The sequence below is a fragment of the Panthera onca genome, chromosome A1, assembly GCF_046562875.1.
Source record: "Panthera onca isolate mPanOnc1 chromosome A1, mPanOnc1 haplotype 2, whole genome shotgun sequence".
NCBI classification, from domain to species: Eukaryota; Metazoa; Chordata; class Mammalia; order Carnivora; family Felidae; genus Panthera; species Panthera onca.
Genome location: NC_138339.1, coordinates 178,769,233 through 178,791,299, shown reverse-complemented (window position 1 = coordinate 178,791,299; position 22,067 = coordinate 178,769,233). Strand labels below are relative to the sequence as shown.

The 22,067-nt window shown below is 35.4% G+C and overlaps 1 protein-coding gene across 2 annotated transcripts in view; it reads right to left on the bottom strand.

Moving 5' to 3' along the window:
• Positions 1-6,949: 6,949 nt before the first annotated feature.
• The window catches only part of LOC144615742 (uncharacterized), an 86,243-nt gene continuing 71,125 nt past the window's right edge, over positions 6,950-22,067 (bottom strand). The window contains exons 5-7 of one of the 2 annotated variants that reach the window (XM_078443349.1): positions 10,398-10,512; positions 9,304-9,392; positions 6,950-7,037 (exon numbers count right to left, since the gene is read on the bottom strand). In XM_078443349.1, the coding sequence (XP_078299475.1) occupies positions 6,992-7,037; positions 9,304-9,392; positions 10,398-10,512 (250 nt within the window). In that variant the 3' untranslated portion in view covers positions 6,950-6,991. Of the gene's footprint in view, positions 7,038-9,303; positions 9,393-10,025; positions 10,513-22,067 lie in introns of those variants that run through there. The other variant, XM_078443343.1, reaches the window with a different exon arrangement.

Here is a 22,067-nt window from a genome sequence, read left to right as displayed (position 1 = left end):
GGAAATTGGATTATAATAATTACTTTATATTAAATATAATTTTATATGTTTATTTACTATGTTCTACTTTTATTTGTTATATGTTTATATATATATATTTATATTTATATAATATATTTATATTATATATATATATGTGTATATATATATATATATATATATGTACATATTCCCCTACTTGCAGTAAGAAGAATTAATGAGATCAGATACATAGGTCTAAAAAAATATACACACGGAGAGGGTTCAAAGAGCATGTTTTCACATTTACTGCAGTGAGACTCTATAATCATGAGACAACTGAAAGGATCCATATGCTTTAAGTTCAACCACAAGCAAGTTAATTTTATAAGATGTGTATAAGGGCTTAAATGTTGGGACCATAGGTTAGTCAATAATGTGACAATGAACTTGATGAAAAGTTGAAACTAATTTAGCTGTTCCCAAGGCTGCACATACTTTCTATTGTGTTGGAAAATGTTGTTTGACTGTATTACAGAGTGACCTATATGTTCATCCTTTAGAATAAGAAAGATTGTAAGCAACTTGAAGAAACTGACAAAATGTCTACGGAAGAAAAGAGGATTTGGCAATCCAAATTATCCAGACTTGTCATGAACATTGATTTAATTCAAGTCTGTAATCACACAATAATAATCAAATAGAGAATTAAGGAATTATTTAGTCAATTTTACCAATCAGGATAATCCAAGACTAAATCCTTCTTGGTTTTCAATAGCTTGAGAGGATTTTAGACATCTGTATTTTTCACATAATTGCCTGAATGCTTTCTTTAATTTTTTCTTAGTATTAGAAGCTGAACTTATCTTGCATCAAAATTTGCTTTCAAAGGTATGTAAAGAAATCTTTGTCATGGTAAAAGCGGTAAAATTAATACTTTTAAAATTCATGAAAGTATATCAGGGAAAAGCAAAGGGAGTTACACATGTGTTCCTTCTGGAATGATAGAGAAATATACATCTCCTTTCCTGCTGGTGCTAGAGAAATATTTTCCTATGAAACTTACCCTATTTAGAATTTTATTTGATTAGTGGAAGATAAGTAACTACATTGTCTCATGCAAATTCAGAAAGTATAATGTGAGTGCTTGTGCATTTTAATTGGGAAAGTTGCTACATCCCAATAACAATAACATCAAAACATTGTTATGTGTGTATGTATGAGGTACATTTTAAAAAGCCATTCTGTTTCTTTAGGGAACTGGCAGATTCCAAGAAAACCAGTTAAATATAGTATGCTTGCTACGGTAATTGTGTTACATAAAAAGGGATAAATTAAGATGTTATAAATTTGATATGCCATCTGTTTCTGTTTTTCTTATATTCATCACATGCATCTGTTCTTATTCAGCTATAAGGAAGCACTTTGTCTTAATTTACACATCAAAATATTGCAAAAATATCAATTTCGTACACGTAAAAACTTCCTTTTCCTGAAACGTCTACTAATATCAAAGAGAAACAAATTTTCAACTTAAGACCCTGTCTTCAAAAAAGAAATTGAGAAAAATATATATACATATACCTGGCTAGATAAAGGAGATCCAAATCACTCAAATAAATAGTTTTTCTCCAAATTATTTAAAATTATACAGGCATCATTTATATGATTCGTTCACTCTGGAAACAATGAAAACTGATCTTAGAGAGTTGGAGGAAAAAACTTTTGTCATATTCGATTATGTTGGTATCATGTAGAATATAAATGTGTTTTAAAATAATGAGATTTATGCACATATATATATATCATTTCAAAGTATATGTTATCATTATCCTGATGCTTTGTCTTGATTTAAAACTATCAGATACAACCTTTATATTTTGAAAACAAACAGAACCCAATGAACCTATCTGTATTACAAGTGAATTAAATAATGGCAAAGAAAAAAAAGGGATACAATAGGTTTTGAACATAGTATTATGTTGACTATGTACTTCCAGGGTAAAGATAAATACAATCAGAAATAAATCTTAAAATCTAATTTGTAGTTTTGCCGTTCCATATTTTTTAATGTTTATTTATTTATTTTGAGAGAGAGAGAGTGCAAGAGTGGGAGAGGAATTAACATCATGTGCCTTGCAATATGAGACACCAAAAATAATGCAGCATCTCTTATGCAGTATCTTTACTAAATAAAACACATCTAATCCTGAAGAAACATTGAAAAATCCAATTAAGATTTGGGGCACCTGGATGGCTCAGTTGGTTAGGCATCCGAATCTTGATTTCAGCTCAGGGTCTGATCTCACGGTTTCCTGAGTTCGAGCCCCATGTAGGGCTCTGTGCACTGACCCTGCAGAGCCTGCTTGAGATTCTCTCTCTCTCTCTCTCTCTCTCTCTCTCTCTCTCTCTCTTTCTCTCCCTCTCTCTCTAACCCTCCCCCACTCTCACTCTGTCTCTCTCAAAATAAATAACAGATTGTACAAAACATCTGGCTTTTATGTCTTCAACAAATAATAAACCGTAAATAAACAACAAACAAGGAATAATGTTAAGAAAGACAAAGAAGGGCTATCGAACTATTCCGGATTTAAAAAAAAAAAAAAACACCCAAAAACTAGAGACCATATTAACTAAATGCAATGGATGATATTGGGACACTCTACAAGTGGCATTATCAGGACTAACGAAAACCACTTCAAAGCTATGCAAAGAAATTAGTATAAGGAAATGAATCATAAGCTCTGTATTTCATGACAGTGGGAGATATCAAAAATCCTGCAGAAAAAGTTCAAATGAAGGTGAGTAACTTGCAGATTGGGTAATTTAAAACCCATAAATCCACAGAAAGGTGGGGCACTTGGGTGACTCAGTTGGTTAAGTGTCTGACTCTTGATATCAGCTCAGGTCATGATTTCACAGTCTGTGGATACCAGTCCCATGTTGGGCTCTGAGCTGTCAGTGCAGAAGCTGCTTGGGATTCTCTTTCTCTCCCTCTTTCTCTGCCCCTCCCTTGTACTCTCTCTCTCTCTCTATCTCTCTCTCTCTCAAAATAAATAAACTTAAAAAAAATCCATAGAGAGGAAGAACAGAGAATCCAGGCAATTCAGTTAGAAGATGTCATCAATTTCCAGGAATTGGGTGCATCAGCTACCATAGCAGGTGGCTGAGAAGCAGAATGTGAAAATAACAATTGTTCATTAAGCCTTTCAATGACCTCTGGATGTGCAGCTCTACCCAACAGGACACCTGGAAGGTGGTTTCTACAGAAATTAAATAAGAATGTTCTCAGAAACCCAAGGTGTTGATACAGGGGATGAATAAGGTGCCAGGCTATATTTGGGGGATTAAGAGGATGTCCTCATACAGAATGTTGAGGCTTCGTGGTCCACCTTTCTTTGCTTCACCTCTAAAACTCTCCTTTCCAAGTTTGTGATTAGAGGACTCTACAGATATCTAAGAATTTCCAAAGAAAAGCTGACTGACCACCTTATTATCCTAGAGGAAAGTCAAACTCTTTTCTCTCCTATTTCCTAATCATTTAGGTTATAGGCCTATAAAATTTATTAATCTCAAGAAAACAGCTCTTTGTTCCGTTTTCTCTATTATTTTGGTTTTTGTGTGTGTGTCACTGTTCATTTCTGTTTTTATCATTATTATTCTGTTTCTTCTGCTTACCCTATGTATCATTTGTGCTGATTTATCCAGCATCTGAAAGTGGAAGCTGAAGTCAAGATTTGAGAACTTCCTTTTTTTATAATATGAGTATTTAGTATTATAAATTTTGGCCTAAGTGTTGCCTTAGAGGCCTCCCACAAATTCTAATGTTATATTTTCATTTTTATTCAGTTCATAATACTTTTTAATTTTCTCTTTAACCAGATTAATATTTCAGGATTTCTCCAGAGTTCTTCTGTTATCGATTTCTAATTTGATTCTATTTTGGTTAGATAACATAGTTTGTTCAGGTCAAAATCTTTGTGATTTATTGACACTTGTTTTGTCCCTATTTTATCTTCTTTATTTAAAAAAAATAATGTTTATTTATTTTTGAGAGTGAGAGAGAGACAGTATGAGAAAGGGAGGGGCAGAGAGAGAGGGAGACACAGAATCTGAAGCAGGCTCCAGGCTCAGAGCTGTCAGCACAGAGCCCAATAAGGGGGCCATTGTCCTTATTTTATCTTAATAAATGTTCCACTGACACTTCTCAAGAATGCAAATTTGGCTGTTATTGGGTGGTGCATTCTATAAATGCCAAGTTGTTCAAGTAGATTGGCAGTGTTTTAAAAATTTTCTGTATCTTTTCTGTCTACTTGTCCTACTGATTAATTAAGAAGAGATGCCGGATCACTTGACTATAAAGTACATTTGTCTCTTTCCCTTTGAAAGGGAAGTTTTTTTCAGGTATTTGGTAGATCTGTTATTAGGTAAGTAAATACAAAATTATCATGGATAGTCCCTTTTGATGAATTGGCACTTTATCATTGTGGAATAGCCCCGTGATCCCCAATAATGTTCTTTGTGATTAAATCTACTTGACTGATGTTAGTATAGGCATTTCAGCCTTTTCTTAACTTGTGATAGGAAGATCTATTTTTTTCACTATTCTTAAAAATCTTGTATTTATACCTAAAATGCAATTCTTACAGGTAGCCTATAGTTGGGTCTTAAGAACTATTCTTAACAAGTTAAGGAATCTTAAAAAAAAAATCTATACCATAGGATATGGTATAGACACAAACATGTTTGTGTATGTGTGCGGGTGAGAGAGAAAGAGAGAAAGAGAGAGAGAGACACAGAGGCAGAAAATAATCAGCTGCTTACCAATAGCACTGGTATTCAGCAGGCACCTGAAACTTTCCTTCAAGCAAAAGCAAATCAAGAAGCTTTCCCATACCAATCTAACTTATGTAAATACAGAAAGCCCCCTCCTGCAACACACATACAAATACAAAACACAAGTCCTCTGAACTTCTACCATAGCATCCTAAGACATTAAAAAATCTTTGCAGTTCACAAACTTTTAGTTGTGATCATTCCGTGAGGCTATTTCTGCCTTATACCAGTGATTGTGGAAATGTCAGGGGACTCCTGTTCAACAGTAAATAAGCAATAGCTACAATGATAACAGTTCCATTTATCTACCTCCTAAATAGCTCTTAAATTTAACTTCACATTGGCTTCCACTGCCCCAGCTCAATCTTTTATTTCTCACCTAGAAAACTATAATATCCTCCTAACAGGGAACCTCAATTCCACCTTATCATCTCTATAGTATTGCCACAAAAATTTTGTGTTGTTTGTTTTAAAACTTTTATCTGCTTATAAAAGTATAGTAGGTATTTTAAAGTAATTTATATGGACTTAATACTACCTGTAAAAGTGAAAGTTATTTACCCACTTCAAACCCATTCTCACCTGTAAATGGAGATGAATAGTCACTACCTTGTGTAATTTTTTGTGAGGATTATATGTGGCATCCATGTAAAGTGCTTCCTTCTCACATTACATGGAATCTAGGAAATCCTCAGTGAAAGCTAGCTGTGATGCTGTGGCTGCATATAGTAAGTAATTCGGAAACTTAAGAAAAATAATAAGGAACAAAGTAGTAAATCATACTTACCAAGCCATTAATGCTTTATAGATTTTTTTTATTTTGTTTTCTGGTCAGTTCTTATAAGTGATGCACCACTCAGAATTAAAACTTGGGCCAGCAGATAGATAGGATTATAGTGTTTTATTTGAAAGAATACTTTTTTTAAGAATACGTTTTCAGACCAACTTTGATCAAGTCATTATGTTTTTATCATAATTTATTGTCAAATTGGCTAACATACAGTTTGTACAGTGTGCTGTTGGTTTTGGGGGTAGATTTTTAACCAAACCTTACAAGCAATAATTGATTAAAATGAAGTTTGATATCTGATATTCCTCTCCCTCTCCTACCCCCACTTCTCTTCCCTCTTGCATGGCTCTCTCTATTCTTTCACATTTTCTTTCCCAGATGAAATTTAGGAGAGCTGACATACTTGAAATATTGAATTTCTTCCTCCAGAAACATAGTGTATATCTTATTTTATTCAAGACTCTTTTCTCACTTCCCAGTACATTTTTTAGCTTTTGTTTTCCAGGTCTTGAATATAGTTTTCTTTAGGCCTATTCCTAGTTTTTATAGATAGTGTTGCTATTACGAAACAAGTGACCTCATCCTTCAATATTCTCAATTTGAATTTTGATCATTTAACTATTGATTGTAAGTTCTCCAGAGGATTCTGTTTAATGTTTTGGTAAACAATCATATCAGCAAGTATCACCAATTTTGCTACTTTGGTTTTTTTAATCTTATTTTTAAAGTTTATTTTTTAGAGAAAGAGAGAGAGGGAGAGAGAGACACACACACACACACACACACACACGACACAGCGGGAGTGGGGGTGAGCAGAGAGGGAGACACAGAATCTGAAGCAGGCTCCAGGCTCCAAGCTGTCAGCACAGAGCCTGACGCGGGGCTCAAATCCACAAACTGTGAGATTATGACCTGAGCCAAAGTCAGCTGCTTAACCAACTGAGTCACCCAGGTGCCCCTGGTTTTTTATCATTTCTAATGTTGAGAAAATGTTTCTGACTATTATATATTTAGAGTAAATGAATTCCAAAGATTATATTTAATTTTACTCTTGAACATTAGTGTTAAATGATTTGTGTAGTGAAATCCAGGTTCAAACTAATCTTTGTTTATAAATTTGAAGTTGTTAATATATCGTCTTCTAAAGAACCAATTATGATGCTAAAATTATTCTTATGCATACAGAAATAATCTTCTTATGTGCTCTTTGAAATTTTTAATAAAATCTCCACGTTTTCTATTTCATCTAGATACATGGATAAGAGTAGAAGGGTTCTCTTACCCTTTCTTGGAAATTATAATAAAGCTTTTGTTTTTAAAACAGACTTTTTTATTGAAAATTGATTACAGAGTAGTGGCCTGACTCTGACCACAAAATTTGCTGGATTTGGCATCTAGAATATTCTTCTATTCGTCTTGAATAAACATTCCATACAAGGTGAGGTTAGAGCTCCTGAAAAATAAAAACAAACAACAACAACAACAACAAAGAATTGAACTGAAATTCTTAGAGAACTTTTCTATTACCTGCCAATAAATCTTTGTATCTGTGGCAGAATCCTGCTTGAGAATTTTTTTTGCAACATACTCCCTAAAGGGAATATTGTAGTAAATACAGCCTCACATCCTTCACTTCGTTTATTAGAAGGTTATTACGAAGAACATTCTAATGATTTTGAGTGACCAAAATGTTATTTGTTTGTTCACAATAACATCTAAAATTAATTGTCCAAAAACTTAATTTCGTTTTTAGGGACACTACTGTGCTTTCAGATTTCTCTACGTCAGTAAATGGAAACTGTATCCCTCCAGTTGCAACTTTACCAGAACTATGGCTTAAGCTACGATTGCTCATCTGAATTATTTCCACAATTTTTCTGTCTCCTTGCTTCTCCCCTTTCTCTTCCCTACTCTATTTTCTATACAACAGCTAAAATGATTAAACTGTAAAACAAAGTATAGTGCTCCTCTGTATCAAATATCTTAATAGAGCTTCCCAATTAATTGAGAGTTTTATTCATAGTGTTTCTCTTTCCATTACCTTTGAGGATCTAATATATAATGTTCACCAACACTGCCAACCCCAAACACACACACACACACACACACACACACACACAGTACTTCCCTTGCCTTTATCTTCTACTAGTTCCCTTCTGAACACTATGCTGTAGCCTGTCTGGCATCTGTGATATTCCTAAAACATTCCCATTATACTCTTGCCACAGGTCCTTTGCGCATCCTGTTCCCTCTCACTAGAATTATATTCTCCAGATCTTTATTTCAGTTCCTCTTCTCTCTTTCATGTTTCTGTTCAAATGTTTATATGGTACAGAGAACAACTACATAACATAACAATCAAACATTCCATCTACTTTCCCCTTATTATGCTTGTAATATCTATGACAGAAAGAAGAATAAATAGGCAATGAATGGAAAAATTAGGTATGTACAAACTGCTGAAATAATTCTAATATTTAATTGACTTTTATAAAGTAAAAACCTGTTTCTTAACATTACAAACAAATGACAGCTAGAAGGAGTGTTAGTTGGAGTGTTAGTTGCCTTTGCTTTATACAGTCCAGTAACCTGGCTTCGTTTATCTCATGAAAGAGTCTGTGTATAAAATTCAGTGGATCAATGACCCTCAATGGGAAAAGAAAAAGGTTATGTATTTTTTTTCAACAATCTGTAACTAAAATTTAACATTTTCTTCAATTATGAATGTAAGCAAAACAGTGGAGTAACAGTGGTGTCTGTGACTTTGTCATTGATACATATCATAATAATATCCTACTAGGTTTTGGTGATGGTCATTATGAGATACTTATAAATGTTTTCATGCCCTTATTAAAAACCTGTCACTTATTAAAACCTGTCACTAGATCACACATGATTACAACAGTGTCTACCTGGGTCTCCTGCTTTTGAAGCACAAAGGTGTTTGGGAATGATGTCATATTGCTTTCTTTCAATTTGATTCTCTAATTTCTAAGTAGGATTTCTAAATGTTCTAGCATGTGCTAATCTATGCCTATTGCAGCTGTTGAGTCAAGGGTTTACCTAATTCAATATTCCCTTCATCACTCTAAATATGAATGTTAGAATGTGTGAATTTTCTAAGTGTGGGGTGGAGATAGACGTACCAGTGCCCGTAGCTCATAATGTCACCTTACCTAAAACTAATAAAATGATGCTTCTATCTCACATATTTCATCAGCCCACTCACAAATCCATGCAAAAATGGTTGCACGTTCCTTTCATCACAATGTACAAATGCCTCATCTTGGTATACAGAAAACTTCTTTCACTAATCTCTACTTTTACAACTTAACTTGTCTGTTTCCTATGTTATCTTGCAGCAATAATAATAATAACCCTTTATTGAGGCATATATATATTGTGCCATATACCAAGCTCAATGTTTTATATAAATTATCTCATTTAATTCCACAACAACATTATGGGGGTATGTAGCATTATTATCTCCAAATTATAAGCAAGGAAAATGAAGGTTATGAGGTTAAATAAATCAGTCAAGGTCACACAAGCAAGAGATGTGGAATCTAGGATTTGGAGTCATACTGGTTGACTTCAGAGCCAGAGATCCTTACCCTGTACACTACAGAAACACCTGTGAGCCCCTATGCATCCCGCCATGCGCTTGCGCACGTCTTAATTCCACACTTAACCCACATTTTATTTATTGAGTTACAAACCTGCATACATAGTAAGAAAAGATGTTTATTTGTTTCTCTGCATCAGGGCCTGTTGGTTTTATATGCTGTGATTTTAACATCCCAAACACCTAAAAAATAAGAATAATTCTATAATGTAATAGTAAAAACAATTTAATTGACATTATAGCCCTTTAAGTCTGAATTAAAAGAAGAGACAGAGCTCTAATTCTTAAAGAAAATAAAAAGTGAAGCTATACTGAAGGTTTAGGTACATTTCCAGCTGCATTTTTAGAAGCTTGCATTTTAAATTAGAACAAAGGAAAAAATCAAGCTATAACAACAAAATTGTTTTGCCCCCAAAGATCACCTCTCCCTCAAGGTTTTCCTAAAGCTATTTCTTATTTTAAGTAGACTTCTAGCTTTGCTACTGCTGCTTCTCAAGGGAACCAAGATGCAACATCATGATAAATTTAACATTTCTTATACTCAGAACGTCTCCCAAGAGATATGACCACTTGCAGCATTGGATACAGAATCTTGGTAAATATGTTGTGAAAGCAGCTCTTACAGGAAGCCCAAAGCCTCAGCATAAGCAACTTCCCTCCCCTGAAGCCAGTGCTTGACTTCCAGCATGTCATCCGCTTAAGAGTCTCAGAGGATTTCCCTGTCTACGTAGATCCGTTTGCACATTTTAAATGAGACATTAATGAGAAAATTTTGATACTTTTTATTTACTTTATTCAACATTTAAGACACCACTAGCTTTTATCTTATTAGAACAACCTGTGAAGTGTTTAACAATGCAGACGCCCCTTATGCCCTACTTTGGAATGAGAGAGGCTCTCCAGGTTGTCAGAGAATATGTAATAAGCAGTAAAACTCTTCTTTAGAATTCCAGGTTCAGAGTCATCTTAATGCACTTCTACAACAATTGGAAAGGAAGAGGCAGAAGCAGACTGTGGGTATGTCCCACAGTCTTTAGTCCTTAGAGCAGGACGCAGAGCCCAGACATGTCTCCTTAGCGTGGAATCCCTGCGGTGAATCAGCACAGTTCCAGACCAACGGCTGGGCACCTGGGTGGCTCCACGGGTTAAGTATCTGATTCCTGATTTCCGCTCAGGTGATGATCTCACCATTGTAGGATCCAGACTCAGATACGGCTCGGCGCTGACAGTGCGGAGCCTGCTTGGGATTCTCTCTCTCTCCTCCTTTCTGCCTCTCCCCCGCTCACACATGTGCACTCTTGCTCTAAATGAATAAATAAATAAATAAATAAACATTAAAAAAAAAGACTGTGATCATATGTGGTTGGAAGCACTTGTGACTGCAAATGCAACATGTACTCATCAGTCCGGGGATCCCTCAGAGCCAACACGCGCATAGGCAGCAAGTATAAAGCCAGAATATCAATAGACCTGTTTACAATAAGACATAAACCTGCCACGTTGGTATAACAGAAGATATGGATCTAAAGGTCAATAATAATCCTCACAACCATTTATTAATATACGTGGTAAGTAAGGCTACCCCAAAGCCTGGAGGCTCAAACCACAAGGAGAGTACTCTCGCTGTGTCCATGCCACATGGGAGATCATATTATCACAGCTATTTCAGCATGATATGCAAACTGCAGGGTTAAGAATAGTGGGCCATATTCTGACATCTGGCCAAGGCAGCCTCACATGCCCATCTCCACATTAACACATCTGCCACTGAAGCATAAAAGTCTTTGTTCTTAGGCCAAGGCACATTCGCCCCTTTGAATGTATGCAAGCAAACTCTCCGTATTTCCCCTTGTGGTTCCAATTTCTGTTTCTAAGGAAGAGCTATCCCTTTTCCGAATGAGAGTTTTAGAAAAAATTATATTAATACCTTTACATTAGGTTATAGTTAAGTCTTCTGAGCCTATGAATCTTAAGATTTACAGTGGCTTGATATATTACCACTTTGGTCCAAAGTGTATGTGGTTTAAAGTTCAACTCTTTTGAAAATAATATTTTATTATTATTTATTTCTTGAGATCATGGGTGGCACAACTTAAACTTCCCTTCATTTGTTCCCTAAAACTTTATCATGGGGTCATTCTCATATTTTAATTAGAAATGCATATTTCAAGTAAACATTTGCTAAACACTGTAACTTCTTGGTTTATCTCCAATTTCAGTCCCTTGAGAATCTCACTTGTATTTAAATTTCCAGGAAGAAAAGAAGAAAATATAATCATACAGTAAACTTAATTCAATGGGATCGTAGCAGTAACACAATGTTCTTATGTATTATATGCTGCTTAAAAACCACTTATTTCCTGGTAATATAAAAACAGGAATAAATTCTTCCAGGCAACCATTTCATAAGTCCCACTTCTAATCTGATTAATTAATTATGTGCTTTGGGACTCAGATAACAGTCTATGCTATGAATGATCCTGTTAGTTCAGAGACCTTTTATTTAATAACATCCAAAAATATAAACAACTAATACTTGATTAGATTTTAATATTGAATTAATCAGCCACAACACAAGTATATATGGTATCATCTGAAGATGATCTTGAAAGATCTTTTGACCTGAAATTTCAAATGCCAAAATAAAGATTGAGTTGGAAAGGTTGAATCTATACCATAATGAAAATTACATATGGTTCACACTCTGATGTACAAGTTAACTTTTGCTATTTAACAAATACCTCCCATTCTGTAGGCTTAGGACAACTACCATTATTTATCTCAGAATTCTGATATTTCTAGACTTTCTCATCTCATCTAGGATGGCCACACTTATGTGTCTGGTTGTTAGAAACTGTTGTCTTAGGAGCTTGATTCTTTTCCATCTCCCCTGTCATCTGTTAGCAGATTAGTAAGTGTACAGAGGGCGGCCTCAGGTTCCAGGCTCAGTGCAAGAGGGATAGAATCACAGGTTTTGACAATGGACTCCACCTGGTGAGCAAAGTTGCAATGCAAGGGGAGGGATGCAAAAAAAAGGGAGGGGGGGATGGATTTGTAGCCATTTTACAGTCTAACACAAATGATACATTGTATTTGTTATAGAAAGTTCTAAGAATACTTTAGTCTGAGGCAGTGGTTGACAAGGGCTAAACAGAAGCAACCAGGAACTCTTATCTGATGTTTGTCCTTCCTCACACAATTATGTAACTCTCTCACAGGACTTTAGTTTGTTAACCTGAAAAATACCCTCATGTTCTGATAGAAAATGTCTCTCAGGAGCTGCAATTTAGGAGAAAAGTCTTCTATTTGCTGCTTGAGCAGATATTTTATATATTTTATTTGCTGACATGTTCATGATGGTAGAATGATGCTGGCAATTTTAATCTATAATTACTCCTCTTCATATAGTTACTCTTTAGACACTTTTGAAATTAGCCTTGAGCCAATATGCAATGTAAGTTCATTCCTGCAAGAGACCTGATCTGTCTGCTGGCTATTTCCCTGCATGGCTTCCATCGCTTCCTTTCCAGCCATCAGAATTTTTAAATAAACCGCAGTTACTAGCCCTTTGAAAAACTCTTCCCTCGCATGGCTGCACATTTGTGCTACTCAGGGACACTTAGGGATGTAAAAAGAATGGCAATTATAAATGGGGAGGAAATAAGCGTAAGTGATTTGTAGCTAAAGAATAAAGAACTTCAACCAAACTTCAGGAACTCCTGAGCAAGTCTGTCATTGAAATGCTTTTAAAATGATGCTTACTGTTAACATCTTGCTTCTCTTATTCCATATTCACTTTAGCAAATACTTTTGACGGGAATTTTATCCTTTATTTACTTTTTCTTTAGACCCTAGCCCAATAAGCTGTGGCAGGCGATTTACATCAGATTATTTCATTTCCTGTCCAAATTTATGTTAGAGAATGACAACAACGTTAGAAAAAGAAGGTTCTGTGGTATGTGGTACTTCTCATTAAACAAAGTAGAAGCCCTGCTACTCCCTGACATTTGGTTTTTCAGTATTCTGTGAAGTGCTGTGTGATATGCAAAGTGGGGTAAGGTGAAGAATGTTAATTAAAAGAACCTGCAAAGCAAAATATAGGTTACTCATCTCAATCGAGAAAGTGTAAAAAAAAAATTAAAGCATTGAAAACAATGGTGCTTAGCAATTGTTTATTATCTCAATTTTTCTTAGTGAATACTTGAAGTTGCCAGCCTGGTACACCAGCTTTCTCTTCCTGAGCACATGATAAATATTAAGGGTGACCTTATATTTTATTGTTCAAACCTGATGTTTTTGAGAATATAAGGGGTGCTATTCATGGTCACATGATGAAATAAGCATAGATGTCAATTATAACAATGACATGTATGATTTGTCTGTACATATGAGGTCCATCGTAGTCCTCTAATTCTGGTTTCTTGACACATTTTAGATCAAGAAGTTCTTCCACCAGATTTAGGCAGAGAGAGCTGGAAGGAAATTGCTATCTGGTGACTGAAGATAAAATGCAACTATGCCAGCTTGAAATGAAAATAGAAATGAAATGGAAATGAAACCATCATAGGGACAACCAAACAAAAAACAGACCATAACACAGGTGAGCTGATTGAGAAAGGGCTGCTTCCAACTCTCTTGAAGTCCAAGTGAATACCAGCTCTTTCCATGGTTGTGTTTTCCAAATCTTCATTTGATTCTTCTTTTCCTTTTCCATGTTAGATTGAGATTAGTTTCAGTCATTTCGAATCAGAATGATCTAAATAAAAATATGATTGAATGCTTTCTGTACAGACAAAATATTTTCTTTTAAATAATCACATAGGAGCATGATGATAAGAATAAGAATCCCCTGTAAATTGAAGGGAAAACTAAGACCTGAAGATTTTAGATGATCTAATACTATATTATGATTTACTAATAAGTGTCAAATATTTAAACCCTCTTTTGTGGTCATGGGCCATGAGCTCTCATTGTCTTTTTTTTTAGTAATAAAATTACATTTTTTATAACTGTAATTTGTTGTACTACAGGGATGCAAAGCATAGTTTGACAATATGATCTTGGTCAGAGAAATGTTGGGCCATTTCATACCCAAAGAGACATTTAGTCCAAGAATAGAAAACCTGTGTCATGAATTCCTAATTCTTCCCAGGGAGTGTAAGGTCAATAATAGGCTAATGCTTATGGTATGAAGTTCATAATTTCTCAAGAGACTTTTCAAGTGTAATTATTTATTGAATCAAAACCTAATTAATTTTTGTACACTTTGAAAGTTAATGTTGTTGTAAGAATATTTCCTTCTCATCATTGCTGCCGTATGACACAAAGGTGTTAAATTGGAAACACCAAACAGAAAATAAATTATGTCTTGAAACCCAAAAGGGAAGTTTGACAAAATCAATAATATTTGAAACTAGATATAAGTACCTAGGAAAATAGCATCTGTGGGGATTAAAGTAGGAGGATTAAGGGAAATATATCCCCCACAGGTTATGTGCTTTGTGGCTCCTCTTAATAAAAATACAACGTCAATACAGAGATTAATAGACTTAAGGGGTTAGAGGGACTTCCAGTAAACTTCAAAGTCATTTTTTAGAAATACACAGTTTTTGTCAAAATTCTTGCAATAGGACAAAATGTGATATACATATATATATGTGTGTGTGTGTGTGTGTGTATTGATGAGGAAGATAGCAGTATCATCAAAGTATTTAAAAATATACCTCATTTTCCTTAATTTCAAGCAATTGCAAATACATGAATAATAGACCTATAGATTGAATTTCTAAAAGTGTTTGATGGTAGACAATGTAATTTTTGTCCATATAACCAAAATTATTGTCAGTTACAGTATTTGAAACTGAACTACTAAAAAAAAAAAAAAAAAAAAAAAAAAAAAGAAACTGAACCACTGATTCATTCTTATGAGCAACTGTTACCATAAAATGAGGAAATAATCAAGACAAAGACCATGTCTTATTTACATATTTACTTCCAGACCACACCAGAACCTGGAAAATAGGTCATGCTTAATAAATATTCAGGAATGAATAAGGTTATAAGTTCTATGTCAATTGTAAAGTCCTTAATGCTGAGGAGCCTGGGTGTCTCAACTGATTAAATGTCTGACTCTTGGTTTCAGCTCACATCAGGTCTTACTGTTTGTGAGATCGAGCCCCATGTCAGGCTCTGTGCTGACAACCCAGAGCCTGCTTGGGGTTCTCTCTGGCCCTCCCCTGTTCATGTTCTATCTACCTCAAAATAAATAACTAAACATTTGAAAGAAAAAAAAAAAAAAAAACCTCTTAGTGTGTCATAGACTCTAAGTCTAAAGTTCTCTTTGGGCCAGCAAAAGAGTGGATGCAGGATTAAAATGAGAGATGGCTAATGTCCGGGAAAAAGACAAGAGCCCCAATAAGAGTCCTTGCCCCGTATTTATACAGATCAGAAGGCTTGCAAATGTGATGGGCGTGTACAAAGAGACAAAGAAACTAGGAACATTAACTTGTGGACGTGAAGGGGAAAAGGGGATTTTGAAGATATAGAGTGTTTGGGGTTTGGGTCAATATAAAACAAAATCCAGATGCCAGGCAGATGGGTAGATGGTTGTTAACAGCAGACAGGAGGCACTCTGCCTGTTTATCTTTGCCAGCCTAGGGGATGGAACAGATAGGGGGAATAACCGCAGGGTTAGGCACCTTTTCTTTTGTTAACCATCTCTGCTCCGGGCTGCATGGCCTGCAGCACAGTGGTCCAAAATCCAATTCACCAATTTACCTAACCTGACCCTATTCTCCTATGAAATCAGCTTTCTTCTATAGTACTAAATTTGGGGTGTTTTCACCCTGAATATCCAATCTTGTTATTCCTATGTATTGGGCACCTTTGCACCGTCTCTATTTCAAGCCTTTGCCTCTCTCTCTCTCTATTTCTCTCTTTGAGGGTTCAGCACCCCCTTTCTATTTTGGGGTGCCTTTGCACCTCCCTATTCCTGACTCCTTTGTGCCTCCCTATTCTAGGGATGTCTTTGCACCCCCCTATTCTTGGAGTGCCAATCTGGTTTACCCAAACTCGAATGTGAGCATTTTATTGACTTTGTATTTCTTTGTGCCTTGTTAAACCATTGGTGTAAGCCCATACGATTCCTAAGCTTATCCCCCACATTACTGTTATATTATGCATGTGATTTAAGATCAATATATATTACATAATAATTTCAATTGTAATACCAGAACAAAGTAATGAGTAAAGCATGGTTTTCAGTTTTAACTGTGCATTAAATTCAGTTAGGCAAATTTTATAATATTGACCAGGACCTACTTTGACAGGTTGTGATTCAGTTGTCTGATATGGAGCAAGGATATTCTTTTCTTTGGTTCTTTAAAGTTTTCTGAGTATTTTTACTTTCTATTCATGGTTGAAACCCATCAATTAAGGGTTAGATTTTTCAAAACAAAAGGATCTGTGCTTATTTTTCCAAAAGTGCCTTTACCTACTATATGGCTTTTAGAAGCCAATTTAGCCTTCCAAAACTCATTCTACAGTCATAATGATTTTCATATGACTCTACCATCACAAGAAAGGTTGGATATGTCAAGCATTGTAAAGAAAAAGACTAGGTTCCACATTCTTTCTCTATATTTGTTTTGAATTTCCTTTCTCTGATAAGCAATATGGTTATATTAAGTTTCATTTTGAAGCCATATCACATACTAATTCTCATTTTCAGAGCATTGTGAAGTTAAGAACTATGATAAATGTGGGATTTGCAGAAGAAACTGCCATGATGGGATAACATCTTGTCTGGGAAATGATGATTTGCTGGTGAAGTGTGCCATATATCTGCAAACACTTGCAGCATTTTATCAGAATAGCTAAAATATTGTGAACAATGGGGCAGATGAATTTGCTTAATGGTGCACTCCATCTCAACCATTTTATTGAACATTTTCACCCAAATCTGTAAGAATACAGATTTTATTTCTGACTAGAAAATTACATAGTAAAGACAGTTATATTATTTAGATATTTGTGTCTTATTTTGGAAAGTAATGACAGCAAATAATAATCATGTAATTTTTGATTATAGAGTGTTTGAAGCAGTTCAAAAGAGCAACAATTAAAAAAATAATGTAAGCATAACATTGAATAAAAGTGAGTTTCATAAAAAAGAACTGAATTCTCAATAAAAAGAGGATAAATAATTTAGAGATGAGGATTGGGAGAATAGTTAATTCTTCCAATCTTGACAATGATCACAAATGCCAAATATGCTTAAGAAAGGGTTTCTCTTTTTATGTATATATGTGAAGAAAGGTCATGCTTAGGGAAAATAAGGTACTAATGGTAACATATTATCCATAACATTTTTCCATTTCAAGAACATAATTTGCATGTTATCATTAAGTGAATCATTCTTGAGGACACATTGGGAAAATAAATACACTCTCCAAACATCAACTCTCTTAACTGATCTAAAATCACATTTTGCTTGTTAAAATCTAATCATGATATTTGTACATTAAAATTTTGTAATATGACTACCTAACCTCTCTCACTTTTTTATTTTTCTATTACAGTAATTCTTGATTATTCCATGTTATGTGGTGTGGACACTGGTGAATCAAATAAGTCACAGATAAAAAGAGGAGAGAGAGCATGGAAGGGAAAGAAAAGCTTGTTACTTGTTGGGATAGGAAGAAAAATGGCAACAGAGTAGAAGGACCCTAGGCTTGCTTGTCCTACAAATACAACCAGATAACTATCAAATTATCCTAAATACCCCAGAAATCAACCTGAAGAATGGTATAGAAAAAACTACAACTAATGGTAGAGGAGGCCACATCAAAGAAGGTAGGAAGTGGAGAGATGTAATTTGGGAGAGGATCAGACCATGGCCACCGCTGTGGGGAGGGAGCCACAGTTGCAGAGAAAGGTGAAAGACTGACATATACAGGAGCCTGTAAAGGGAATCCTTATAGCAATTGGCTTGGAAAGTGAGATGGCCAGAATTTTGTGAGTTCTTGTAACTAGCAGGGCTTAACGCCTGGAGGAATTTTGTTTGTTTGGTTTTGTTTTTGTTTTTTTACATGTTTATTTATTTTGAGAGAGAGAAAGAGCATGCACTCATGCACACATGTATAGGTGGGAGAGGGGCAGAGAGAAAGAATACCAAGCAGACTCCATGCTGTCTGTGAACCTGGTATAGGCCTCGATCGCACAAATGGTGAGATCATGACCTGAGCAGAAATCAAGAGTCAGATACTTAACCAACTGAGCCATGCGGGCACCCCAAGACTGGAGTTTTAAAGGTCAGACTGCTTGGCTCAAGGGGCCTTGGGACTGCTCTTTGCGAAAAGGCAGGGCAAACAATTTGTAGACATATATCCTGGGAATAGTGATCTAAAGAACGTCTGAGGCACACAGCGGGGAAGTGAGTTGCTCATCTTGGAGCAGTCCCAGAGAGACAGCATTCATGGAGAGACCACTCTGGGAACAAAGGAACTGGAAAGTGTTATTTTCCTCTCCTACCCTTCAGCATAAACAAAGAGCCACCTGTGGAAACCAGCACAGTGCCAATACTCCCTACCTAACTTGCCCACACCAAGCCCTGACCTCTGTTCTCTGGTGAAACTGCCCTTTCCAGTCATGGTTACCTCAGCCCCAATGTAGTAGGCCCCCTCCCCAACAAGACCAGTCTAAATCCCTTCCCACACTGTATCTCCCTACCCATGAGTTTTACAAGGCCTCAGTTCCAGTGGAAGTGGGAACAGGTCTCATTTCACAAGCAGACCACAGCACACCTAGTTAAAACACACCACATCCAGGCAAAGAACCAAACTCTGCCCACAACAGGCAAAGAGAGCCTCTGTAGACTGGCCTAAAGGATACAGTAGCCCAAGACACAACAAAAGAGTACATACAGCACACATTGGAGACACTTCTGGAAGCACAGGGTCCTAGGGAATAGGGGACACTAAGCTGCAGGGCACTATAGGACCTCTTCTTCATAACAAGAACAGGAAACATAGCTGACTTTCTTAACACAGAGAAACAGGCACAGAGACTTAGACAAAATGAGAAGACAAAGAGATTTGTCCCAAATGAAAGAACAAGACAAGACCACAGCCAGAGATCCTAGAAAAACTGATATTAAGTAACATGCTTGATGGAGAATTTAAAGTAATGAACATAAGGATACTCACTGGATTTGATAAAAGAGTGGAAAACATCCATGACACTCTTAACATGGAGATAGGGAATATCATAGCTGAGATAAAAGTGTCAATAAATGAAATGAGAAACACACTTAATGGGGAAAAAAAAAAACCCAGCAGGCTGGAAGAAGCAGAAGAATGGCTTAATGACCTAGAAGACAGAGTCATAGAAAGTAACAACGCTGAACAATAAAGAAAAAAGAATTATGCAAAATGAGAATAGACTTAGGGAACTCAGTAACTCCATCAAATTTAATAGCAGTTGTATTATAGGAGTACCAGAAGAAAAGAGTGAAAAGGTGGCAAAATTTCATTTGAAGAAATAATAGCTGAAAACTTCTTTATCTGGGGAAAGAAACAGATATCTAGATCCATGAGGCACAGAGAACCCCTAACAAATCAACCAAAGCAGATTCACACGAGACATATTGTAATTAAAATGGCAAAATACAGATAAAGAAAAAATATCACAAGCTGTAAGACAAAAGAAGACAGTTACATACAAAAGAAACCTCATAAGACTATCAGTGGATTTTTCAGCAGAAACTTTCCAAGCCAAAAAGCAGTGACATGATATATCCAAAGTGCTAAATGGGAAAAACCTGCAGCCAGGGAATACTCTATCCAGCAAGACTATCATTAAGAATAGAAGGATAGAGTTTCTCAAACAAAAACTAAAGGAGTTCATGACCATTAAAGCAGCCCCACAAGAAATATTAAAAGGAACTCTTTGAGTGGAAAGAAAAGACCAAAAACGACAGCATGAAGGTAGAAAACACAAAAACAATAAAAATGAATATTTCAGTTAAAAAATCATTCAAGGAACTCACAAAATAAAAGGATGTAAAATATGACTCCAGATGCCTAAAATTTGGAGAGAGGAAAAGTAAAGAATGGGCTCAAACCTAAACGGTCATCAACTTAAAATATACTGCTATTTGCAGAGGATGTTACATACAAATCTAATAGTAACCATAAATCAGAAACCATAACAAATGTGCAAAGAATAAAGAGAAAAAAATTCAAATACATCACTAAAGGAATCAGCAAACTATGAAAGAGTAAAAGACAAGAAAGGATCAGAGAAAATCTTCAGAAACAATGACAAAACAAGTAATAAATGGCAATTAATACATACCTATCAATAATTACTTTGAGTGTCAGTGGACTACATGCTCCAATTAAAAGATATAGGATTACAAAATGGATTTAAAAGCGAGATCCATTTATATGCTGCTGATAGAAGACTCATTTTAGACCTAAAATTACCTGCAGATTGAACAAGAGGAGTTGGAGAAATATTTATTATGAAAATGGTTGTGAAAAGAAAGCCAGAGTAGCAATATTTATATCAGACACAATATTTTATTTTGTTTATTTTTAAATTTTTTAATGCTTATTTATTTTAGAGAGAGAGAGAGACAGAGACAGAGCATGAGTGGGGTAGGGGCAGAGAGGGAGGGAGGCACAGAAACTGAAGCAGACTCCAGGCTCTGAGCTGTCAGCACAGAGCTCGATGTGGGGCTCAAACCCACAAACTGTGAGATCATGACCTAAAGTCAGACGCTTAACTCACTGAGCCACCCAGGCCCCCAAGGACAAAATACACTTTAAAACAAAGACTGTAACAAGAGATAAAGAAGGATACTATATAATAATAAAGGGGACAATCCAACAAGAAGATATAATAATTGTTAATATTTATGCACCCAACATGAAAGCACTCCAGTACATGAAACAGTTAATAACAAACATAATGGAAGAAATTAATAATAACATAATAATAGTAGGTGACCTTAAAAACCCATTTACATCAATGGACAAATCTTCTAAACAGAAAATCAATACGGAAAGAGTGTCTTAGAATGATACACTGGACCAGATGGACTTAACAGATATATTCAAAACATTCCATCCTGAAACAGCAGAGTACACATTCTTGTCAATTGCACATGAAACATTCTCCAGAACAGATCACATATTAGTTCACAAAACAGGTCTCAACAAATACGAAAAAAATTGAAATTATACTACGCACCCTTTCTGACCACAACACTATGAAACTAGAAGTCCACAATAAGAAAAAATTTGAAAAGACCACAAAACATGAAGGTTAAGCAACATACTACCAAACAGTGACTGGGTTAAGCAGGAAATCAAAGAAGACATTTAAAAAATACATGGAAACTAAAAAAAAAAAAAAAAAAAAAAAAAAAGAAAACACACCAGTCCAAAACTTTTTGGATGCAGCAAAGTATTAACAGGAAAGTTTAGTGCAAAACAGGTCTACCTCTAGAAGCAAGAAAAATCTCAAACAACCTAACTTTATACCTAAAGGAGCCAGAAGGAAGAATAAACAAAACCTATAGCCAGCAGAAGGAAGGAGATAATAAAGATTAGAACAGAAATAAATTATATAAACAACAATAAACAGCAACAACAACAAAACAATAGAACAGAGTAATGAAATCAGGAACTGGTTCTTTCAAAAAAGTCAAGAAATTGATAAACTTCTAGCCACAATTATCAAGAAAAAAAGAGAATGGACCCAAATAAATAAAATCACAAATGAGAGCAGAGAAATAAGAACCAACACCACAGAAATACAAACAAATATAAAAGAATATCATGAAAAACTATA